Below are 20,678 nucleotides of genomic sequence, written 5' to 3'. Positions count from 1 at the left end.
TTGCCTTCGTTGGGGGAAGGTTAGGGAAGGATGAACGGACCCGCCAGCTACCTGTGTCGGTCCCATACAATATTTTTGTCGGTCCTTTCCTCCCCACCTTTGCTCGCGGCTCAGGTACTTCGCGGGCCCGTGCGCCAACTTACGGTATAGAGACTATAACCCCAATAAAAAAGGCAGTGTTCCTTTTTCGGTAGTATGGAATTAATTACTGTAAATTCAAATGCTGAGAATGCATGGCAAATATTCAAAATAAATGGGTCGATCTGCAATCATTGCACCGCTAAGAACATTTTTGAAATGGATTCAAATGCGTCAACACAAATGTGTCAACACAAATCATGCTTCTGACGGACTTAAGCCTCGTCCTTGCAGTCCCCTAGAGGCTTGTATTCATTCTTATTCTCGCTGAAAAACTGTCGCATCCGCCCTAACTATGAGACATTAAGAAAACCATACATTGAAGCCTATCGTGGAGGGTAGTCACGAATATTACAAAAGAGGTTCCTCAAGTCGGCCTCTAAAATATGTTTTAAACCACCACACATGTAAATGGGTTTATAGAAGACTTCAGTTGCGTCACTGACGGACAAAGTTATCTGAGATTCACTGGGGAAATGAGGTATAATTAAGGGTATTAACCGAAATTTATATACATGGACATGTGATATATAAAAATTGATAAATGAAGTCCTCGCCTGCCAAACAAGTCTCGCATGGCTAGGTTATGCATATCCACGGAGTGCCTATTCCTATACGAGTAATTTTTGAAATATTTATTTAACTCCAATAAAAAAGGGAGTGTTCTATTTTCGGTAAATAAATAATTTCTTCAGCGATGCTAATAAATGAGTCAAGTCAATTTATTTGTCTACGGAAATATGTTTCAAAACCACTTCACGGGCATGTTGACCGATTTAGGCGTTTTCAGACCTAAACTTGCTTTAACGTCATGGGCCTAGTACAGATTCTTAATCCGAGTTCATGTGCTAAAAGTAAGTAGCTAAAATATTTAATATTGATGACAAAAATGAGAGCTTTACCTAACTAATATTTTAAACTATCTTTCTTTAAAGAATAATACGTCCTCTGGATTAAAAAGTTTATGAAAATTTAGCACTACTAACATATTATAATATTTTGTATTAAATACTATCAGGGCACCAGGCGTTGCTCAGGATGGATATCACCCAGAGTAGTGGGAAACTTGGATTTTGGATTCCATGATGATAGACAAGGGCTTACCCAGAACCAAAACCAGTGGGCGGAGGGAAAGGAATAGTTGCTCAAGTTTTAGGTAAGACTTAAGCATGGAAAAGATGAATTAAACCGATATTTTCAGGAAACTGTAGGAGTTCTTTATTAGTTTTTAAAATCATTTCCTTGAAAAAATATTATTTTCCTTAAAGACATTTGCGAGTTTTGCTTCTAGGCGGGGAGGGCAGCTGCCCCCTCCTGCCTCTCACTGGGTACGCACATGATCATAGAGGGCTTCTATGTTTTCTCTTTTATCGTGTCAAGGGGTGTGCCTATCCGTCAGGATGTCCAACTGCAAAGGTTGCATAACGTGGCGTAACAAACGGTAATAAATAAACGACGTAGAGGACGCGTCGGACGCAACCGAAAGTAATACTGCGGTACTATGTACTAAATTTGGTTGCAAATCGTGCAGTTGTATGGAAATGCATAGCGGACAGATAAACAATCATTTTCTCTAATTTTTCCATACAATTCCGTTTTTTGTATTAGTAGGCTTTGAGTACGTAAACTTTAATTTCACAAAAAGTTCATTGAAATGGGTTCAGGAAATAACATTGGTTTCAATGGAGTGATTTAAACCTTAATAGTATCACGATTTGCGGCACCTAAGACCCCGAAAACACGAAACTTGACGACTGTTACAGACTAAAAAAATGTTTTGTGAAGACCCATAGGGAAGATTAAAGTACTCCACTATCCACATTTTACGCTGTCTCCTAATTGAAAAACGTTTGAAAGGGTGTCGCAAATAAAAAATGAATGTATGACGCATTATTTAATCACATAGCAAGGCATAATGATATCAAATGACATGCCATAGAGACATAACACAAAACCAAAATGAAATTGATGTTAAAATTATTTCATTTTATTTCCTCTTCTCTCTGGCTTCATCCAAAATTAGTTGAACAAACAAATGAAGTTATCATCAAGGAAAAATGATTCATGAACACATCTCCAAAACCAAAAAATACACTAGTCCCATTTCAAGCCACCTTTGACTTGGGTCACTTACTATCGGGTCGTGGCTTACCTGGTAATAAGTGAATTACTAATTATGTACATCAGTATTACATTTTTTCTTGAATAAATTCGGCACTTTATGCTTGGTTTTCTGAATGCTGAATCTGAAATATGATTAAAAAAACTCGTAAGTATTGCTTTTCAATAAATGTAAATTGTTTTTTAAAATTATAGTTTTGTACAATAATTAAATTGTGTTTATCAACTATCTTAAAATAATTATTTACTGCACGCTGAAAAAATAAGTTCTCAAATAAAATGTTTTAACATCCAAAGACTGGCTTTTTTCTCAAGAAATGATTGAAAATTTATTTTGATGACATTTCATTATAACAATACCTATGCAATAATTGTTACATTTATTTTTTGGTAGACATGATGGCGCAATCCTGGTCCTATGAACTTGATGATCACCTTAAACGTCTTTTAGTATTTATAATCAGTGGTAAAATCAAAATTTTGGGCGGAAATAAATTATTATTATCATTAAAATATAGGTCTAATTTAATGTTAAAGCATGACGTAGTTTTACAACTACAAAAATTTAGGACTACTAATTACAATTAACATTCCAGATGATGATAAACATCAATCGAGCAACTTTACAATGCTATTCCTTGTGAATACATATGATGAGAATGCATTGCAAATATTAAGAATAAATGCATCGGACTGCAATCATCACACCACTACGAAAATTTTTGTAATCCATTCAAATGAACCCGTATGTGGAACAAAAATTATGCATCTACCGGACGGCCTCCTCATAGCAGTCCCCTAGAGGCTTGTATTCATTATTGCTCTCTCTGAACAAGTTTTGCAACCGCCCTAACTATGGTATATGCACAAAACCATAAAATGAAGCCTACCGTGGAGGGTGGTCACGAATATTTTTTTAGGCCATTTTCATCGCCTGACGATGTGACCAGCAACGGATGCGAAAGCTTGCACGACAAAGCGCAACACGCATCTTTTCCCGAAAGCCGTCGACAACAATAGTCACGAATATTGTTATATCCCGACTTATTTAGCCGATTAAATTTTCACTCCCTCTTTGGTGCGTGCCTATTGTTTTGACCGATTCCATTCCCGATATATGTATCCTCTTTTTTTTATGTCTAGCCATTATTCTTTCCCATCCGGCCCGTCTGATTTGCCTTTTTTGGTTGATGCGTGAGACTCTAGAACTTTCCACTATGCTCGCACTATGCTGATTTTGATGACAGTGGGGAATGCATTTTTGATACTCGGTGCGTATGCGCTTTTCTGAAAAGAATGCCACTATGCCCGTGTCAGTCAAGATCCCGAGTCTGAGTCGCCCCCTTTTCCAGCTGTCAACGTGAGGACAAGACAATGTGTTAAAAGAGAATCCTCAAGTCGACCTCTAAATATGTTGTCAACCACCGTGTATTGAAAAGGGTTTACAGAAGTCGCCACTCGCGCCGCTAACGGACAAATTGATACGAGTTACATTGGGGAATAAGGTATAATAGGGTAGTTTCCTTCATCAAAGAAAACGAAAGGCATTGATTGCGATTCTTTACCCACCATTAGAGTATTTATAATATTCAATTTTTTTGTTTTTAGAAATTCCAGTTTAGACGAATGTTAATGGTCAATTTTAACTTTATTTGAAAAAGGCCAGATTAGCGGCCATGCGATGCCACTCCAGGTGACGTCATAGGGGCCCAGATGCTATACGAGTAGTCAGAAGTTTTACATCGTCTGAGATTACCAAAGCATGCATGAGGTACAGAGCTTAGGGAAACATATCTTAATAATCACCTATTAAAATTGCCTGTGGCCGGAAAGTTTCCTTCGTTTTATAGGGTATTAATAATCCTTATTTAAGCTAAGCGCTACCTGCTAGCAACCTGCATCGTAGTTGCGCTCATAGATTCACACAGCCGCAGCCGGAACCAGAATGACATCACACGCTCTTTTCCCAGAATTTATAATTAGCCGTCGCGTTTTTGCGCGCTTGAAAACTTTCATTTTTCATTTAATAGCGAAAAATAGATATCGTAATCTCAATATCTAAAAGGGTAAAATACGTTCTCCTGGAGTAATAATATTTTTTGTTAGGTAATAAAAAGATAATAGGAGACCACCCTATCAGGGGTGTCAACCTAAATTCACATACATAATGATGACACATCAAATTCATATTTTTGGTGGGTAAAGAATCGCAATTTGGGTATTGATAATTTTAAATGCTGTTCCTCGCTTTTGCAAATACTTATTGCAAAATACTGGGAAAAACTGGATCGCATTGCACTCATCACCACGCCGCGGACATTTTTGAAAGCCGATTAAAAATGCGTCCGAAGTGGCAACAGAAATCAGCCTTCTATGGGATAGAATTGGGCATCCTTTATACAGTCCCCTTGAGGGTAGTATTCCATTCATAATAGCATGCCAATTAGAAGAGAGAAATTGGCTTGAGGATGTTCATCGCCGCAATTAGCCCTTGATACTTCGACGTCCCGGCTGCCGACACTTAACCACCATTATTAGTTGGCATGACATGTCTATTAGGCTGGCGCCCATTCCTGACAAATCCTTTAATAATTCTTTCTTCTCTGACGAAAAGCGTGTTGAAACACGAAACGATATCATTTCATTGAACAATATAGCGAAATGCACAACAACTACCTTAAACACCATTGGCCTTGGTGAGTCATCAAAGCTGTAGGAGCCGATCTATCTAGAGTTGAATTAAATAGGAAGCGATCTTTTCCATAAACATAGGGCTCAATTTACCAGGAATAGTGATAGTTTTTGGGTTATTACATTTGAATATTAGTCAAAATAGCTCGCTAGAAACTTCGTGATCAACAAGGTAGCAAAAAGCGGCCCTTTCGATATATTGCAGAAATAAATTACCACTACTGGCATTAATTCCAATGGAAAGTAATAATAAATCCTTCCTTCTCACCTCTCAACGCTTAGAGGTGAACAAAGAGGTGACAGTTGGGTGCGGTGTTTATTGTGGAAAATCTTAAGAGCATAAGACGTTGAAGGTCTTTGGAACGGTGCCCAGTGAGTGATGTGTTAACATATCTTCGGTGGAAAAAAGTATACGGAATGCATCCAACAATTGCAGTCTTCACAAGGAAACTGCCCGTCAGCATACCAGCCATTTGTATTTTATGAGAAATGATACAGCGTTACGCTATTTTGCCGCGAAAGACATGTTAATTTCTTTATACTGACACTATATTTTAATATAACAGTATTTAGCGCTAATGATATTGAATTCTAACGTTTTGAGAAAGAATTTTATTTATTCAGACATGATTTTTGCTGTTAGAGTTACTAATTTTGGCTATAATCTTACGCTTATATTTTAGGATTAATTATAGAGGAGAACAGAGTTAGACTAACTCTGTTTTCCTCTGTAATTAAAAAAAAATCTTAAAAATTCTTAAGCTCTAATTACTTAGAGCTTAAGAATTTTTAAGAATGACTGTAGACATCAAAAACTTTATGCATATTGAAAAAATATCGCATATCGCATTTTGTCGAGAAAAATAGTAAAATATTGTTTTCAAATGTTCGCTAGTTAAAAAAGTAGATTGTTTAAAGCTTTCAGAGACAAAAAGATGAATCTGTGTATGTTTATTCCATTTAATACCGTACGAGCCATATTTTTCCAAGGGGTGAGTATTTTTACATTTCATGAATTTTACACAATGAATTATATTTCTCATGTCTACCACAATTTTGAGGCCATATTTATACTTCTATTTATAAATTTTATAGCCAAGTTTACTTGCATCAGTACTACAGTATTCATTCTGCTATGTCGTATTTGTAATAATCAAAGTTATGACATTCATCCCGGCCAATTCAGACAAGGTGGTACGTACAAAACACTTTCATAAATGTACACCAGTCCGTTATGGCATGGGGACCCAAAAAATACCTAGATACTTCACTGAGCACCGAATTTTTATCATTGATAAATCATTTATTCACCTTTAATGATGTGAAGAGAAATTAGATATTTGATCGCATCTTGCATCTGAATCGAGTTCCTTAATTAATTTTAATTTTTCATATATTACCGAGGAAATTATTACAAAGTTAAGCATAGGAACCTCACCGTACTACTTTCTGACCCAAAGGTAAATTAATACTAATGGTAAATAAATGCAAGGGCACTAGGTTATCTAATTTTTTTCCACGACCAGAGGCTTACAAATAAATTATTACTTCAATTATTTTATATTTATCTACTTATATCTATTTTGTAATATATTGAGAGAAATGAAATTTTCTCACCTAGGTAATGTTATCCCCTCCGCAATTATGGTATACGCGTTCGACATTTTCCCCTGAAGAACCGCTCATTCGGTCGACACCTGGGTTTCGTCTTATCCCTCGTGGGTGCCCGGATGAAAAAATAAGTCTCTACCAAAGAATCGTCATCACTCCCTTCGTCCACAGTCGGGTTTATCTGGTCCGGAAATAGTATTATATCACCCTCATCTTTCGGCTCATCCAATTTGCCCTGCGATTCTCTTTCATTCCCGGATGACCTAGTTGCTGTCGCATACCTCGAGGAAGGGATGAATTCCGGTAAATCAGTGTCACCATTCTTTGCCTCCATGATATCAGTTTTGTGATTATCATCCGGACCATCTGTCCTGTGCCCATCAATCACATCTTGCTGAACCTTCCCTTCATTATGTCCAGTTTTATTATGAATTGCGTCGAAGGAATCGTTAGAATGACGTCCAATTCCTTGGAAATTATTGTCACTTTTCTTTTGACCCTTGATTCCCATATTGGAAATATCCTCATGACTATTATAATTATGGTACGCCTGATTCACTACTTGCTGGAGCATTCCTATATTATCCCCAGATTTATCGCTAACACCAACCGAATCGGTTGAATTGCGTTGAATTTCTAGAGAGTCACTTCCACTTTTCGAAACTGAAGTATCGTTGGCACCCATCCAAATAGGCGAGGGCGGAGAGATTTCGGTCACTACACTAGAGTCACCAGCAACTGCCATTACCTTCCTTCCAATATCGCCTTGGGGAAAACTTCCGTGGATTCCATCCCCATCATCTGGTGTTGTCACACCATCTTGCTCCTGGCTGTCAAACGTTTTAGCTAATGCCGAGAAGGGACCGTTGGACTGGCTCTGGCGGACGGCACCTTCCAAGGCCAACTTGAGCAGGGATCCCAAAACGTCTTCCGTGCGGTCCAAAGTGTCGAAATGTGGTTCCCGGCCGCTGGGCGAGGAATCTCCCGCGGCCCCAACGTGGCCTGCCTTCGAGACATCCCTCTTGCTGGGCCGCGATGGACCCAATTCGACGCCGAAAACACTCTTGTGCAGAAGTAGACAAACAAGAGCGAAGTTGCGGGCGTTGAAGTCACTACATCCGAACAACATTTCCTCGCCACTCCCACTTCACAGGCAAAGCAAGAATATACCACTAGTTGATCGGAATGCTTCAGGTGTCAAGGTTTCACCGTGGATAAGGCAATTTGTGGGAAGTTAAAGCATTCCCCTCGTGTGGGAAGAGTGAAGGAGATGTGGATAAAACCAAATCACACTCTAAGACGTGTGAAGGAAAACATACCCGCCTCTTAAGTAAAGGTCTTCTTCCTTGTTTTCAGCGTGGCCTTGTGGTAGAGTACATCAGCTGATTACCGGATAGATTGGATGAGGAGGTTATCGAAGATGTCCGCACGTTGCCAAATTATCCAAAGTTCGCCAAGAGATAAAGGCAGACAGAAAAACAATACGAACCATTTCATTCGGTTGCGCAGGATAACACGCTTTGGTCACAAGCTTGTCCGGTCTGATTTCTTTCCCGTTAACTTAGCTGTCTGTCGTACGAGTACGCCGTCTGACGATCGATCTACTGGATTATGTGAGGTCCTGTGGTGGCACGATTATCTAAATTACTTTATCGCCAGCAGTATTAGACGAGGCTAATATCGAATAAAAATAATCTTCCTAATGGAAAGGTATCTTATAGATCTCACAGATGAAGGCACAAAACTCGTGGTATTCATTCCCATTATTGGTTAAGAAAAACTTACGTGAGAACGCCACTTTGCTTACGGAATCAATCCTAGCTCAACAAATTATGTAAGACTGATAATCGATGGTAAGCTAACTTGTGCACGATTAGGAATTATTCGATTCGGAGGAAAATTAATCGATTTCAATAGGAAGGAAAATGTAAAGATGAAACGGCCTAGCGACACACACCGCGTGCGACTCCTCCTCTGCTGAGCGTTTAACCTTTATCACACTTTCTTGCTCGACCTCCCCCTTTCCCTCTCTTCAGCGCTCCATTTCCTCCCCCCGATCCACTGCTCGAAAGAATCTCGTTCTTGGAAACCCCATCCTTGCGTGCAAGCAGAGCAGATATTAGACCTCGCAAGTGGAATATCGAGACATGAGGAAGTGAAGGAATCTGTGGTTTGTTGCGGCTATTTCCCCCATTATAGATAACAGTTGATTATAAAATAATTACTATTATTTATTAGACATTAAACAAACTTGATTTGCAACAGTCTTCGTCGTAAAATATTTGAGTGGTTTGAATTACATTTGCATACAATATTTGACCTTAAGAAAGAAATATGCATGGTACTACTAAACCATGCGACGTTCAACGATACGTACAACGATCAGTACATTAGCGACGTTCAACGATTACCTCTATTCACATATTCGGAGAAAACGCAAAGGTAAACTAGTAAGATAGCCGTATATTAGTCAGAAAGACAAACATATGGTAATTTCCATTGTTAAAGGTTTTCAAACGCCAATATAACTGTTTTATGGGTCAGTTTCAGGGAGATCCGCGTATGCTTCACTGCAGATTTTGAAGTGGCGCCGCCGTATGACTCCCAGGTGTCGTCATGCGCAGACCGGTCTCGTTTTCGTTCACCGGAATGGCTTACCTATTTTAGTAGTACATATGGTCTCTGTATTTGGCTAATCTACAATAACCGACGTCTGCGGCGTCACTCACCCTCATATAAGAGCTATGATTTAAGCTAAGAGCTAAGTTGCAGCCTATCTGAAACTAACTGAAATTAAGATATATTTATAAAAGTATAACCCGATACAGGCATATAGGATCAACCCTATTGGCCACATTTTGAGACAAGATGGACTGATGAATAACATTCGTCGACGGAAAAGTGGCTGGCAAGAACGGAAAAGGGAGGCCTCGAAAAAAATATATGGAACAGGTAAAGAAGAATGCGAAATTATTGACCAGTGATTATTGTGATGATAATGACCAGCATATAGGTCTTATAGGTACACTCACTTTCAAAAGTTTTATGACAAAAGTTTTGGCGCCATTTCAGCTTCCCAACGAAATTAACTTTCCCTGACAACTGTGGTATCTTTGGCTACGCACCGTAAGTATTTCTGTCGTACGAGGAGATATCCGCGCTAATTGGGAGAATTTATATTTTATTGCAAATGTATCAGTTTTTTTCGATTTATGCTGGATTTATTGATTATTTCATACGGATTAACAGCGTAATTGCTACAGTTGCTACTGTTTCCATCTTGACTATTTTAAGGGTTACTTTGCATGCAGCTGTGGTAGCGTAGTGAAGAATGTGTGCTGATGGTGTAATGAAATCTATGGTATCAGTTCCCCGTCGCGGGATACCAAAATCGTAATATTTTTCAGATCGATCATTCGTTTTGTATTTATTTATAGGTCTCTAGTCATCTTCATTTACCTACAGTTTCTGAGTGTACTGTTATTAGAACAGGTAAATGAGGATGTTTGAGGAAATAAATACGTAGTTATGAAAAGATTACCTGATTGGAGAACTAAGCAGAGAACTACTTCAAACCAATCTTTGAATTTCTGACCAGTGATGATGACTGGTAATGCTTGACGTAAAATAAAAAAATGGACAAAAGTTGAGCTATCATTTTTATAAATGGCTCCATTTTGAAGGATAGGGATCTGCAAAAGTGGCTAACCAGTCGGAGTTTAATGGCGGGCGCAACGAGTCACACATTTTAATGTATTATTTGAAACATATAATTCTATATTGGTTTTTAATTATGTGGTTGCACTCATTTAACACTAAGTAGTCTCATTTTCTCTGTTGAGTTCTAAGTCTTGCAAAGTAATCCATATTTATCAATTACAATCACTGCTTTTATTTATGGACATGACGATGGCTTCCATTTTCAAACAAACTTAATTTTACTTTTCTGCGAGAAATATGGCATCATTGTATTTCCTGGTGTTAAGATAATTTCTAAGCGTTGGTGACTGAATAGACATTTAGTTATAAAAAAAATCATTAACTCTTGATTAACTTTGTGGTATTCCATTATTAGTTTTCCTGGATATGAAACAATTACTTATACCACTTATTTTTCACAGAGCGCGACCTGGGTTTCAATGAATTATGATCACCTTTGTGCCTGAAGATGATGATAATCCATTGAAACCCGGGTCACGCTCTGTAAAAAGAAGTGGTATAAGTAATGGTGTGATATCCAGGAAAACGTAGATTTGGTTATGCAACGAAAAAGTGTAGAATGAAATAATAAGGTGCATATTTTGCCTTTTAGTTGTGGTAATACTGCGAACTTCAGCATACACAGACACGTGCTTGCTTTGAACGAAAGTTTGTCCCATGAGCTTTGATCCATGTTTAAATCAATGGCGATTTCGCTTAAATGGTGATTTATTATTGGCAATTTGTGGGTTTTTCAATGACCAAGGAATGAAAGTAGTTTATGATGGTCTCCTATTTTTTAATAAGATGAATGTAATGCCTGCAAGCAACAGACTTAATAATTTCGCGTATCGGTAATATTTGTGGTCGTTACATTTACGACGCCCAAGACTAGGAACGTCGGAAGTTCGTAGTGAACATTCATTAATTAGGATTCATAACCATCATGAGCGTTTGGATTTTATTTACGTTATCATAATTACTTTATAAAATTCACGAAATAAAACAAATAAATGTAGTTACTAGTGAATAATTTTTACATTACGCGAAAAAATGAAAGTAATCGGCCGTTTTTAGTCTATATAATTTCCGTGTGTTTCTATTAAAAGACAGAGTTTCCCATCTAATAAAGATATTGAATGTCGTACTGATTCAGGGTGCATTTATATAATTAATATAATAATATATGAATAATAATAATTTACCTTTTCCACTTAAATGCATTCATATGCGATTCACGAATGATTTTTATTTATGCCTAATTTTAGAGAGAGAGGTGCCCTTTATTGTTGAACACTGTACTCCATCTGCGGAAATTGAAATGTGTGATAAACATGGTTTACATTACATCAAATCTTTAAAACCATCAGAATTTAAAACCGGTTAACAACTTTGCAATTATTAAATGATATGCATAACCCCTTGGTGTCTGACCAAAACAAGTAAATTAATACCGACGCGGGGTTATTATACTCCGTTTACCGTCTTTTCCTCCTAATCTTAAAAATGTATCCAATTAAAAAAAATGATACGTCAGCCATTGCCCTATTCCAAACTTTTATATGAATTATTGCTATAAAAAGTGTAAAAAGCAATATCAGCGAATGTTTGATGATTAGAAACCTTTAAATCAATACAAACGAGTGAACGAGCTGAAAAATTTTTTGTGTAAACTATCCCGCGGTAGGAAGCCGATCCCTCGGACTGATACCAGCAGCTCACGTCCGCCAATAGGCCACCGCATGTCATTAAATTGCAAGGCTTACAATACGCAACATAGACAACAACAGTGATAACCGGTGCAAGTATGCAGTAGATGCACATGATAAAATTATTTAACATAGCACTAAGCGAATGATAAATTTGAAATATTGAAATAGCTCCTCCGTTTGAGAGCAAACATATTCACGCAAAAACGAAGCCAAGTACAACAAAATGAGCAATGGGAAACTTAACTTCCCTGAGAAGCGTACAGTTAACCCTAAAACCTTTAAAAGCCCTAAAGTGTCTGTAAATTTATGTATTCTCTCTTGTCTTTGTTAATTTACATCTTTTTGTAATTATTACCTGCTTGCTTCACAATTTTAGGGATTTGAATCCCAGTTTTAGCACAAGGAAACTGTAATTAAAGGTTCTCGTGTCAACCGTAGGTACTATCCGTATTATATAAACTGCATTTTACAGAAATATTGATACTTCTACTTGTATCGTATTGGCGCATAGATACCTATAGCGAAATAGAATGAATTGAATACCATAAGAGCCCAATTCCAGTAAGACTCAATCAGAGAAGAAATGGAAAGGAAAGCACTAGGATGGTACGGACGTGGGGTTAGGATGGAGGAGGATAGGAAGCCAAGATAGGCGATGGAAGCAAGACCGGAGGGAAGATGAGGAAGAGGACGGCCAAGGCTGGAGTGTGAAGGTTACGTGGAGTGACTGGCAGCCCAGCGCGGGCTGAGTATAAATGATGTGAAGCGGCTCGCTCAGAATAGGAGGGAGTTTAGTAAGTGGCTGGTGGAACCCGACGCCTAACAGCAAAAGGGAATAAGAAAACGAAGAAGAAGAAATAGAATGCGCATGAAACGAAGTAAGCCCGAAATAAATAAAGAGTTCTAACGTGTATGGATAGACATAAAATTACGAATGGTTGTTTTGAGAGAAAATATGTGTATCTGCTCCTGATTATGGCCAATTCACATATAAAGCAATCCTTAGACTTATTTTCAACAATGGGCTCGAAAAATGCTTTTCCTTTGCAAGCGATGGATAGTAATACCAAAAATCAGGCGTCGAATGAACTTCAGAAATTTTATATCTTTTAAAGTAATCATTGTACTTGAATGTTTTTTTATTGACGAAAAAAACTGATTTTTTACTATCAATTGTATTTATTTATTAACTATTTTATTGCGTCGGAAGTGGGTAACTTATGAATATTTTGAAACGCACTTAGAAGAGTTTTGAAAGTAATTAAAATAATAAGTTTTCTACTTCCATACCACAATTTGCATTTCCTTTACAAATGAAGATTAATTTTTGGTAGCCTTGAAGGAGAGACTTTTTAAGACTGCCATCAAATAATTAGGCATCATAATTTTGCTAAAAGATGCATATGGCTCTTGTAGTAATAACAATAATAACTTACTCACACAGAAAAAGATTATTTATCATTAATATACATAAAGTTTTTATGACAATACTTTATCTACACTCAATTAATTGCAAAATAAAGGGAAAAGTATAAAATGTTTTTCTAACCTATTATTTCCTTCCTTTATCAAAAAAGGTTGGCCATATCGTGATTAATGAGGATACGAAACAGGAAAGGGGTTCAGAATTTCCACCACGCTTCCTTTTGCGTAACAAGCCATTAAAAAACTCCACGTGTTATTTAAGAAAAAGGCTTAGCACGTGACTTGATAGCTGCTTTGACATCGTATAACTTAAGTCAATGTGGTGGAGATACATGTCATAATTGTAATGCTTTGTAAAATAACAAAGAAATGGACAGACAACCTGGTGCTTTCAAGTTCCTACATTTCCGATAAATATTAGGGATGAGGAAGAGAACTAACTGCCGCTCAAAATTTTAAATATGTAATGTATTCGTTCGCGTGTGGCTCATTCTAGGGTAAGCTTTACCCTTAGCTATCCAAGATAATGTTCAGGTTGAGAGTGTAAATTTTACTACATAGTTTTAAATCAACTTTTTTACCAGCATTATATTATTATTCAAATTCCGGATAGTTCCTTTTATACGTGAAATCAGCGACAGAGTATTATGAATTGGCCTGAAACTTAGTTATGATACCTTATTTAGTCTAGATGATCACGTTGTCATCACGGAGAGCGATAAATTCAGCAAAAAATCGCATTTTTTTTTACGGAGAACGCTGATATAAAGAATGATAATGTTCAGAAAGGTTCTGTAAAATTATTTTTCTAAATGTATTTGTGCAAATATTTAAAATTATCCCATCAATATACGCATCTTATACGAGGGTGGTTTGAAAATTTCTAGGAATCACCACGAGTTGTCAGCACTAGAGCAACGAGCCTTTCACGCGATATCCATGGGACTGTTCGTTACAAACACATACCACGACAATTCTCGTGGAAGAGAACTGTGGCGGTGACGTGGTTTTTTTGTTGTTCCCGCATAGTGATTTGCGAAGATGGAAAAAAATCTTCCCATGTGATGTACTGCCCCAATGATTCGCTTCAGGGGTGGGTGAAAGCGTAGATGAGGATGATCCGTAAGACTTAATCATGTAAAAGGTGAATTAAACCAATATTTTCAGAATTGGATGGATGAGGCAGATACTTGGTGGAGATCCATTATGAGATATGAAGTGAAACACTTTGCACTCTACAGATAAACATTTATTACACTAGAGTCGACATGCTTCGCTGCACTGCAGCATTATCAAGACTAAACCAAGAAATTAACCATACCAATATATATACATAAATTGCACACTCGCAAACATTTGAGAAATGGGGGTGGAAGGCGGGGTGGAAAGGAGGGTTGGGAATTTTAAACTGACCTATGGTCTGGGGTGAGGTAAGAGAGGGGGGGATGATGACTGTTTTCAGGTGCTCGGAGGTTTTCAGGTGCTCGGTGCTCGGACTCTTATATCTTAATATTTTCAGGAAGCTGTAAGACCTCTTTATTAGTTTTTAAAACTATTTCCTTGAAAAAATATTATTTTCCTTAAAGACATTTGCGATTTTTGCTTCCAGGCGAAGAGGGCAGATGCCCACTCCTGCCCCTTGCTGGGAACTCCCACGATCATAGAGGATTTCTACGTTTCCCCTTTGATCGTGTCAAGAGCTACGCCTATCCGTCAGGGTGTCCTAACTGCAAAGGTTGCATGACTTGGCGTAACAAACGGTAATAAATAAACGACACAGAGGACGCGTCGGACGCATCCGACAGTAGTACTGCGGTACTACGTACTAAATTTGGTTGCAATCCGTGGAGTTGTATGGAAATGCATAGCGGACAGATAAACTATCCTTTTCTCTAAATTTTCCACGCGATTCCGGTTTTTGTATTAGTAGGCTTTGAGTACGTAAACTTTAATTTCACAAAAGTTCATTACTATAGGTTCAAAAAATAGCATGTATTTTAATGGAGTGACTTATAGCTAAATAGCACCACGAATTACGGCACCTAAGACCGCAAAAACACTAAAATTGTCGACTGTTACAGAGTGACAAATTTTTTGTGGAGAGTCATAGGGATGTTAGAAGTACACCTCTATCCACATTTTATGCTGCCACCTAATTAAATAACGTTTTAAATGGTGTCACAAATAAAAAAATAATGTATGACCAATGATTTAATCACATAGCAATGCAGAAAGATATCAAATGATATCAAATGGCATAATATCAAATAAAAAAGAGAAATAACATAGAACAAAATGAATTTGACTTTAAAATTCTTTCATTTTATTTCCTCTTCTCTCTGGATTCATCCATCCATCCTCTTTATTTGATATTTTAGCTATTCTTCATTCCGAACTTGCCTGTCTTATTCCCCATTTTTGGTTAATGCGTGGGTATCTGGAACTTTCCACTCTGCCCACACTGCGCTGATTTTGATGACAGTGGGGATTGCATTTTTGATAGTCGGTGCGTGTGCGCTTTTCGTAAAAGAATTCCACTATGCCCGCGTTGCGTCAGTCAAGTTCTTAAATCTGAGTCGCCCAATGTACAGCTGTCCGCGAGAGGACACGGCAATATTACGATGCATAAAAGAGGATACTCAAGTCGGTCTCTAAATATGTTGTTAACCACCGCGTATTTAAATGGCTTTACAGAAGTCGCTACTCGCATCGCTGACGGACAAATTGATCCGAGTTACATTTGGAAATAAGGTTTAATAGGGTAGTTTCCTTCATCAAAGAAAACGAAAGGCATTGATTGCGATTCCTTACCCACCATTAGTGTATTCATAATATACAATTTTTTTTTGTTTTTAGAAATCCCTGTTTAGACGAATGTTAATGTTCAATTTTAACTTCATTTGAAAAAGGCCAGATTAACGGCCATGTGATGCCACTCCAGGTGACGTCATAGGGGCCCAGATGCTGTACGAGTAGTCAGCAGTTTTACATGGCCTGAGATTTCCAATGCATGCATGCAATGCAAACTTATCTTAATAATCACCTCTTAAAATTGCCTAAGGTCGGAAAGTTTCCTCCGTTTTATATGGAATTAATGATCCTTATTTAAGCCACGGGCTACTGGTTAGCAGGTTACTCGGCTACCCTGTAGCCTGCATCGTAGCGGCGCTCATAGCCCTGCACCAAGGTGGCCTCACAAGGCGGCAGCCGAAAACAGAATGAAGGCTTCTCCCAGCATTCATACTTAGCCTTCGCGTTTTCGAAAATTTTTACTTTTCATTAAATGGCGAAAAATAGATATCGTTCTTTTAAAGTCGAAAATCGTGAAATAGATAATCCAGGAGTAAAAATCATTCGATTTAGGCGATAAAAAAATAATAGGAAACCACCGTATTAGGGGTGTCAACTAAAATCCACATACATAATAATGAGATTTATCAAATTCATAACTTTTCAATGCTGCTACTCGCATTTACAAAGACTAAACTGCAAATATTGGAAAAAAGTGGATCAAATTGCACTCATCACCACGCCGCGGACATTTTTGATAGTCGATTAAAATGTGACCAAAGTGGCAACAGAAATCAGCCTTCTATGGGATAGAATTGGGCCTCCTTTACACAGTCCCCTTGAGGGTAGTATTCCAATCATAATAGCATGCCAATTAGAAGAGAGAAATTGGCTTGAGGATACTCTGCGCTACAATTAGTCCTTGATACTTCGACGACCCGGTTGCCGACACGTAACCACCATTAACAGTTTGCATGTATACAAGGCTGGCGCCCATTCCTGACAAATCCTTCAATAATTCTTTCTTCTCTGACGAAAAGCGTGTTGAAGCACGTAATGATGTCATTTCATTGAACAATATAGCGAAGTGTACAAGAACCATATTTCACCTTTAGCCTTGTCGAGTCATCAAAACTGTAGGAACCGACCTACCTAGAATTTAATTAAATAGGTGGCGGTCTTTACGGTGAACTTAGGGCTCAATTTACTTTTACTGGGGTTAGTAATAGTTTTTGGGTTATCGCATTTGAATATTAGTAAAAAAAGATTGCTAGAAACTTTGTGATCTACAAGGTAGCACAAAGCGGCTCTTTCTAGGTATTGCAAAAATAAATTACCACTACTGACATTATTTCCTATGGAAAAAAAATAATAAATCCTTCCTTCTCACCTCTCAACGCTTAGAGGTGTACAATGAGTTGACAGTTGGGAGCGGTGTGTGTTGTGGAAAATCTTAAAGAGCCCAAGACCTTGAAGGTCTTGGGAACGGTGCCCAGTGAGTGAGATGTTAACATATCTTTGGTGAAAAAAGTATACGGAACGCATCCAACAATTACAACAGTCTTCAAAAGGAAACTGACCGTCAGCATACCAACCATTTGTATTTGATGTGAAATGACACAGCATTACACTATTTTGCCGCAAAAGACATCTTAACTTTCTTTATACTGACAATATCTTTAAATATAGTTAATATGTATCACAAATGATATTGAATTCTAACGTTTTGGGAAAGAATTTTATTTATTCAGACATGATTTTTGCTGTAGTAATTACTAATCTAATTAATGATTACTAATTGGTTATAATCTTACGCTGAAATTTAAGGATTAATTACAGAGGAATGGCTGTAGACACTAACAACGTTATGCATATTGAAAAAAATATAGGAATCAATCGCATTTTTTCGAGAAAAAATAATAAAATATTGATTTCAAATGTTCGCTAGTTAAAAAGGTAGATATTTTAAAGCTTCCAGAGACAAAAAGATGAAGATGTGTATGTTTATTCCATTTAATACCGTGCGAGCCATATTTTTCCAAGGGGTGAGTATTTTTACATTTCATGAATTTAACACAATGAATTATATTTCTTATTGCTACCACAATTATGAGGTCATATTTATACTTCTATTTATAAATTTTATAGCCAAGTTTACTCGCATCTGTACTACAGTATTCATTCTGCTATGTAGTATCTGTAATTATCAAAGTTATGACATTCATCCCAGCTAATCCAGACAAGGTTGTACGTACAAAACAGTAATAAATTTGGACCAGTTCGTTATGGCATGGGGACCCAAAAAATACCTAGATACCTCATTTAGCACTAAATTTTTATCATTGGTAAATAATTTCTTCACCGTTAATGACTCGAAAAGAAATAAGGTATTTCATCGCATCTTGCACATGAATGTATTTCCCTGATTAATTTTAATTTTTCGCATATTACCGTAGCAATTATGATCAACTTATGTATAGACACCTCACCGAACTACTTTCTGACCCAGAGGTAAATTAATGCTCATGGTAAATAAATGCAAGGGAATAAGGTTATCTAATTATTAACCATGACCAGAGTCTTACAACTAAATTATTACTTCAATTATTTATATTTCTATAATTATATTTATTTTGTAATATATTGAGAGAAATTAAATTTTCTCACCTAGGTAATGTTATCCCCGCCGCAATCATAGTCGGATTTTTCGACATCTTCCCGCGAAGAACCGTTCATTCGGTCCACACTTTGGTTTTTCCCTCTTGGGTGCCTGGGTCAATATATAAGTCTCTACCAAAGAATCATCACTCTCCTCGTCCACAGTCGGGTTTATCTGGTCCGGAAACAGTATTATACCACTCTCATCTTTTGGCTTATCCAATTTGCCCTCCGAGCCTCCTTCATTTTCGGACGACCTAATGGCTGTCGCAGACCTCAAGGAAGGGATGAATTCCGGTAAATCAGTGTCACCATTCCTTCCCTCCATGATGTCAGTTTTGTGACTATCACCCGAACCATCTGTCCTGTGCCCATCAATCACAACTTGCTGAACCTTCCCTTCATTATATCCAGTTTCATCATGAATATCGTCGAAGGAATCGTTAGAATGACGTTCAATCCCTTGAAAATTATTGTCACCATCCTTTTTACCCTTGACTCCCGTATTGGAAATATCCTCATGACTATTATTATTATGGTACGCTTGAGTCACAACTTCCTGGACCATTCCTACATTATCCCCAGTTTTATCATGAATAGCGTCGAAGGAATCATTAGAATGACGTCCAATTCCTTGGAAATTATTTTGACCCTTGGTCTCCGTATTGGAAATATCCTCATGACTATAATAGTCTTGATACGCATGATTCACTACATGCTGGAGTTTTCTTATACTATCCCTGGATTCCTTGGACGTCATCCCTATTATTCCCTGGATTACATCCCTATCATCCGGTGTTGTCCTACTATCTTGCCCCGGGATGTCGATATTTTTAGCTAATACCGAGAAGGGACCGTTGGCCTGGCTCTCGCGGACGGCGCCTTCCAAGTCCAACTTGAGCAGGGATCCCAAAACGTCTTCCGTGCGGTCCAAAGTGTCGAAATGTGGTTCCCGGCCGCTGGGTGAGGCATCTCCCGCGGCGCCAACGTGGCCTGCCTTCGAGACATCCCTTTTGCTGGGCCGCGATGGACCCAATTCGACGCCGAAAACACTCTTGTGCAGAAGTAGACAAACAAGAGCGAAGTTGCGGGCGTTGAAGTCACTACATCCGAACAACATTTCCTCGCCACTCCCACTTCACAGGCAAAGCAAGAATATACCACCAGTTGATCGGAATGCTTCAGGTGTCAAGATCTTGCCGTGGATAAGGCAATGTGTGGGAAGTTAAAGCATTCCCCTCGTGTGGGAAGAGTGAAGGAGGTGGGGATAAAACCAAATCACACTCTAAGACGTGTGAAGGAAAACATACCCGCCTCTTAGGTAAAGGTCTTCTTCCTTGTTTTCAGCGCGGCCTTGTGGGAGTTTACATCACCTGATTACCGGATTGATGGGATGAGGAGGTTATCGAAGACGTCCGCACGTTGCCTAATCATCCAATATTCGCCAAGAGATAAAGGCTGACATAAAAACAATACGAACCATTTCATTCGGTTTGGCGTGCAGGATAACACGCTTTGGTCACACGCTTGTCCGGTCCGACTTCTTTCCCGTGTTCTGTCTCTTGAACGAATACGCCGCCTGGTGATCCAATTACTGGATTATGTGAGGTACACCTGCGGTGGCACGATAATCTAAATTACTTTATCGCCTGCAACATTAGACGAGGCTGATATAGAATAAAAATAATCGTCCTAATCGAAAGGTATCTCAAAGATCTCACAGATTAAGGCACAAAACTCGAGTCATTTCTTTTCATTTTTGGTAAAAAATAACGTAGGCATGCCAACTTGCTAAAGGAATCAATCATAGCTCAATAAATCATATAAGACTGA

The 20,678-nt window shown here is 38.1% G+C and overlaps 1 protein-coding gene across 2 annotated transcripts; it reads right to left on the bottom strand.

Annotated features, from left to right (window-relative positions):
- Positions 1–2,019: 2,019 nt before the first annotated feature.
- Positions 2,020–20,186, bottom strand: LOC124162024. 2 transcript variants are annotated; one of them, XM_046538351.1, is made up of 2 exons: positions 18,855–20,186; positions 2,020–2,384 (listed from the first exon to the last, which is right to left on the bottom strand). In XM_046538351.1, exon 1 carries the CDS (start codon positions 19,963–19,965, stop codon positions 18,880–18,882), a length of 1,086 nt encoding a protein of 361 aa, XP_046394307.1. In that variant the 5' UTR covers positions 19,966–20,186; the 3' UTR covers positions 2,020–2,384; positions 18,855–18,879. The 2 variants fall into 2 exon arrangements, with proteins under 2 accessions (XP_046394307.1, XP_046394306.1); XM_046538350.1 differs by lacking the exon at positions 18,855–20,186 and adding an exon at positions 6,568–8,532.
- Between the last annotated feature and the right edge of the window lie 492 nt (positions 20,187–20,678).

The sequence above is a fragment of the Ischnura elegans genome, chromosome 7 (assembly GCF_921293095.1).
Source record: "Ischnura elegans chromosome 7, ioIscEleg1.1, whole genome shotgun sequence".
Lineage (NCBI taxonomy): Eukaryota > Metazoa > Arthropoda > Insecta > Odonata > Coenagrionidae > Ischnura > Ischnura elegans.
Note: the sequence above shows the minus strand (reverse complement) of the source record. Positions and strands in the feature narration are given on the sequence as shown.

Excerpts from the sequence above, each read along its gene's own strand:
- LOC124162024 (XM_046538350.1), bottom strand. The coding sequence starts at position 7,690 with ATGTTGTTCGGATGTAGTGACTTCAACGCCCGCAACTTCGCTCTTGTT.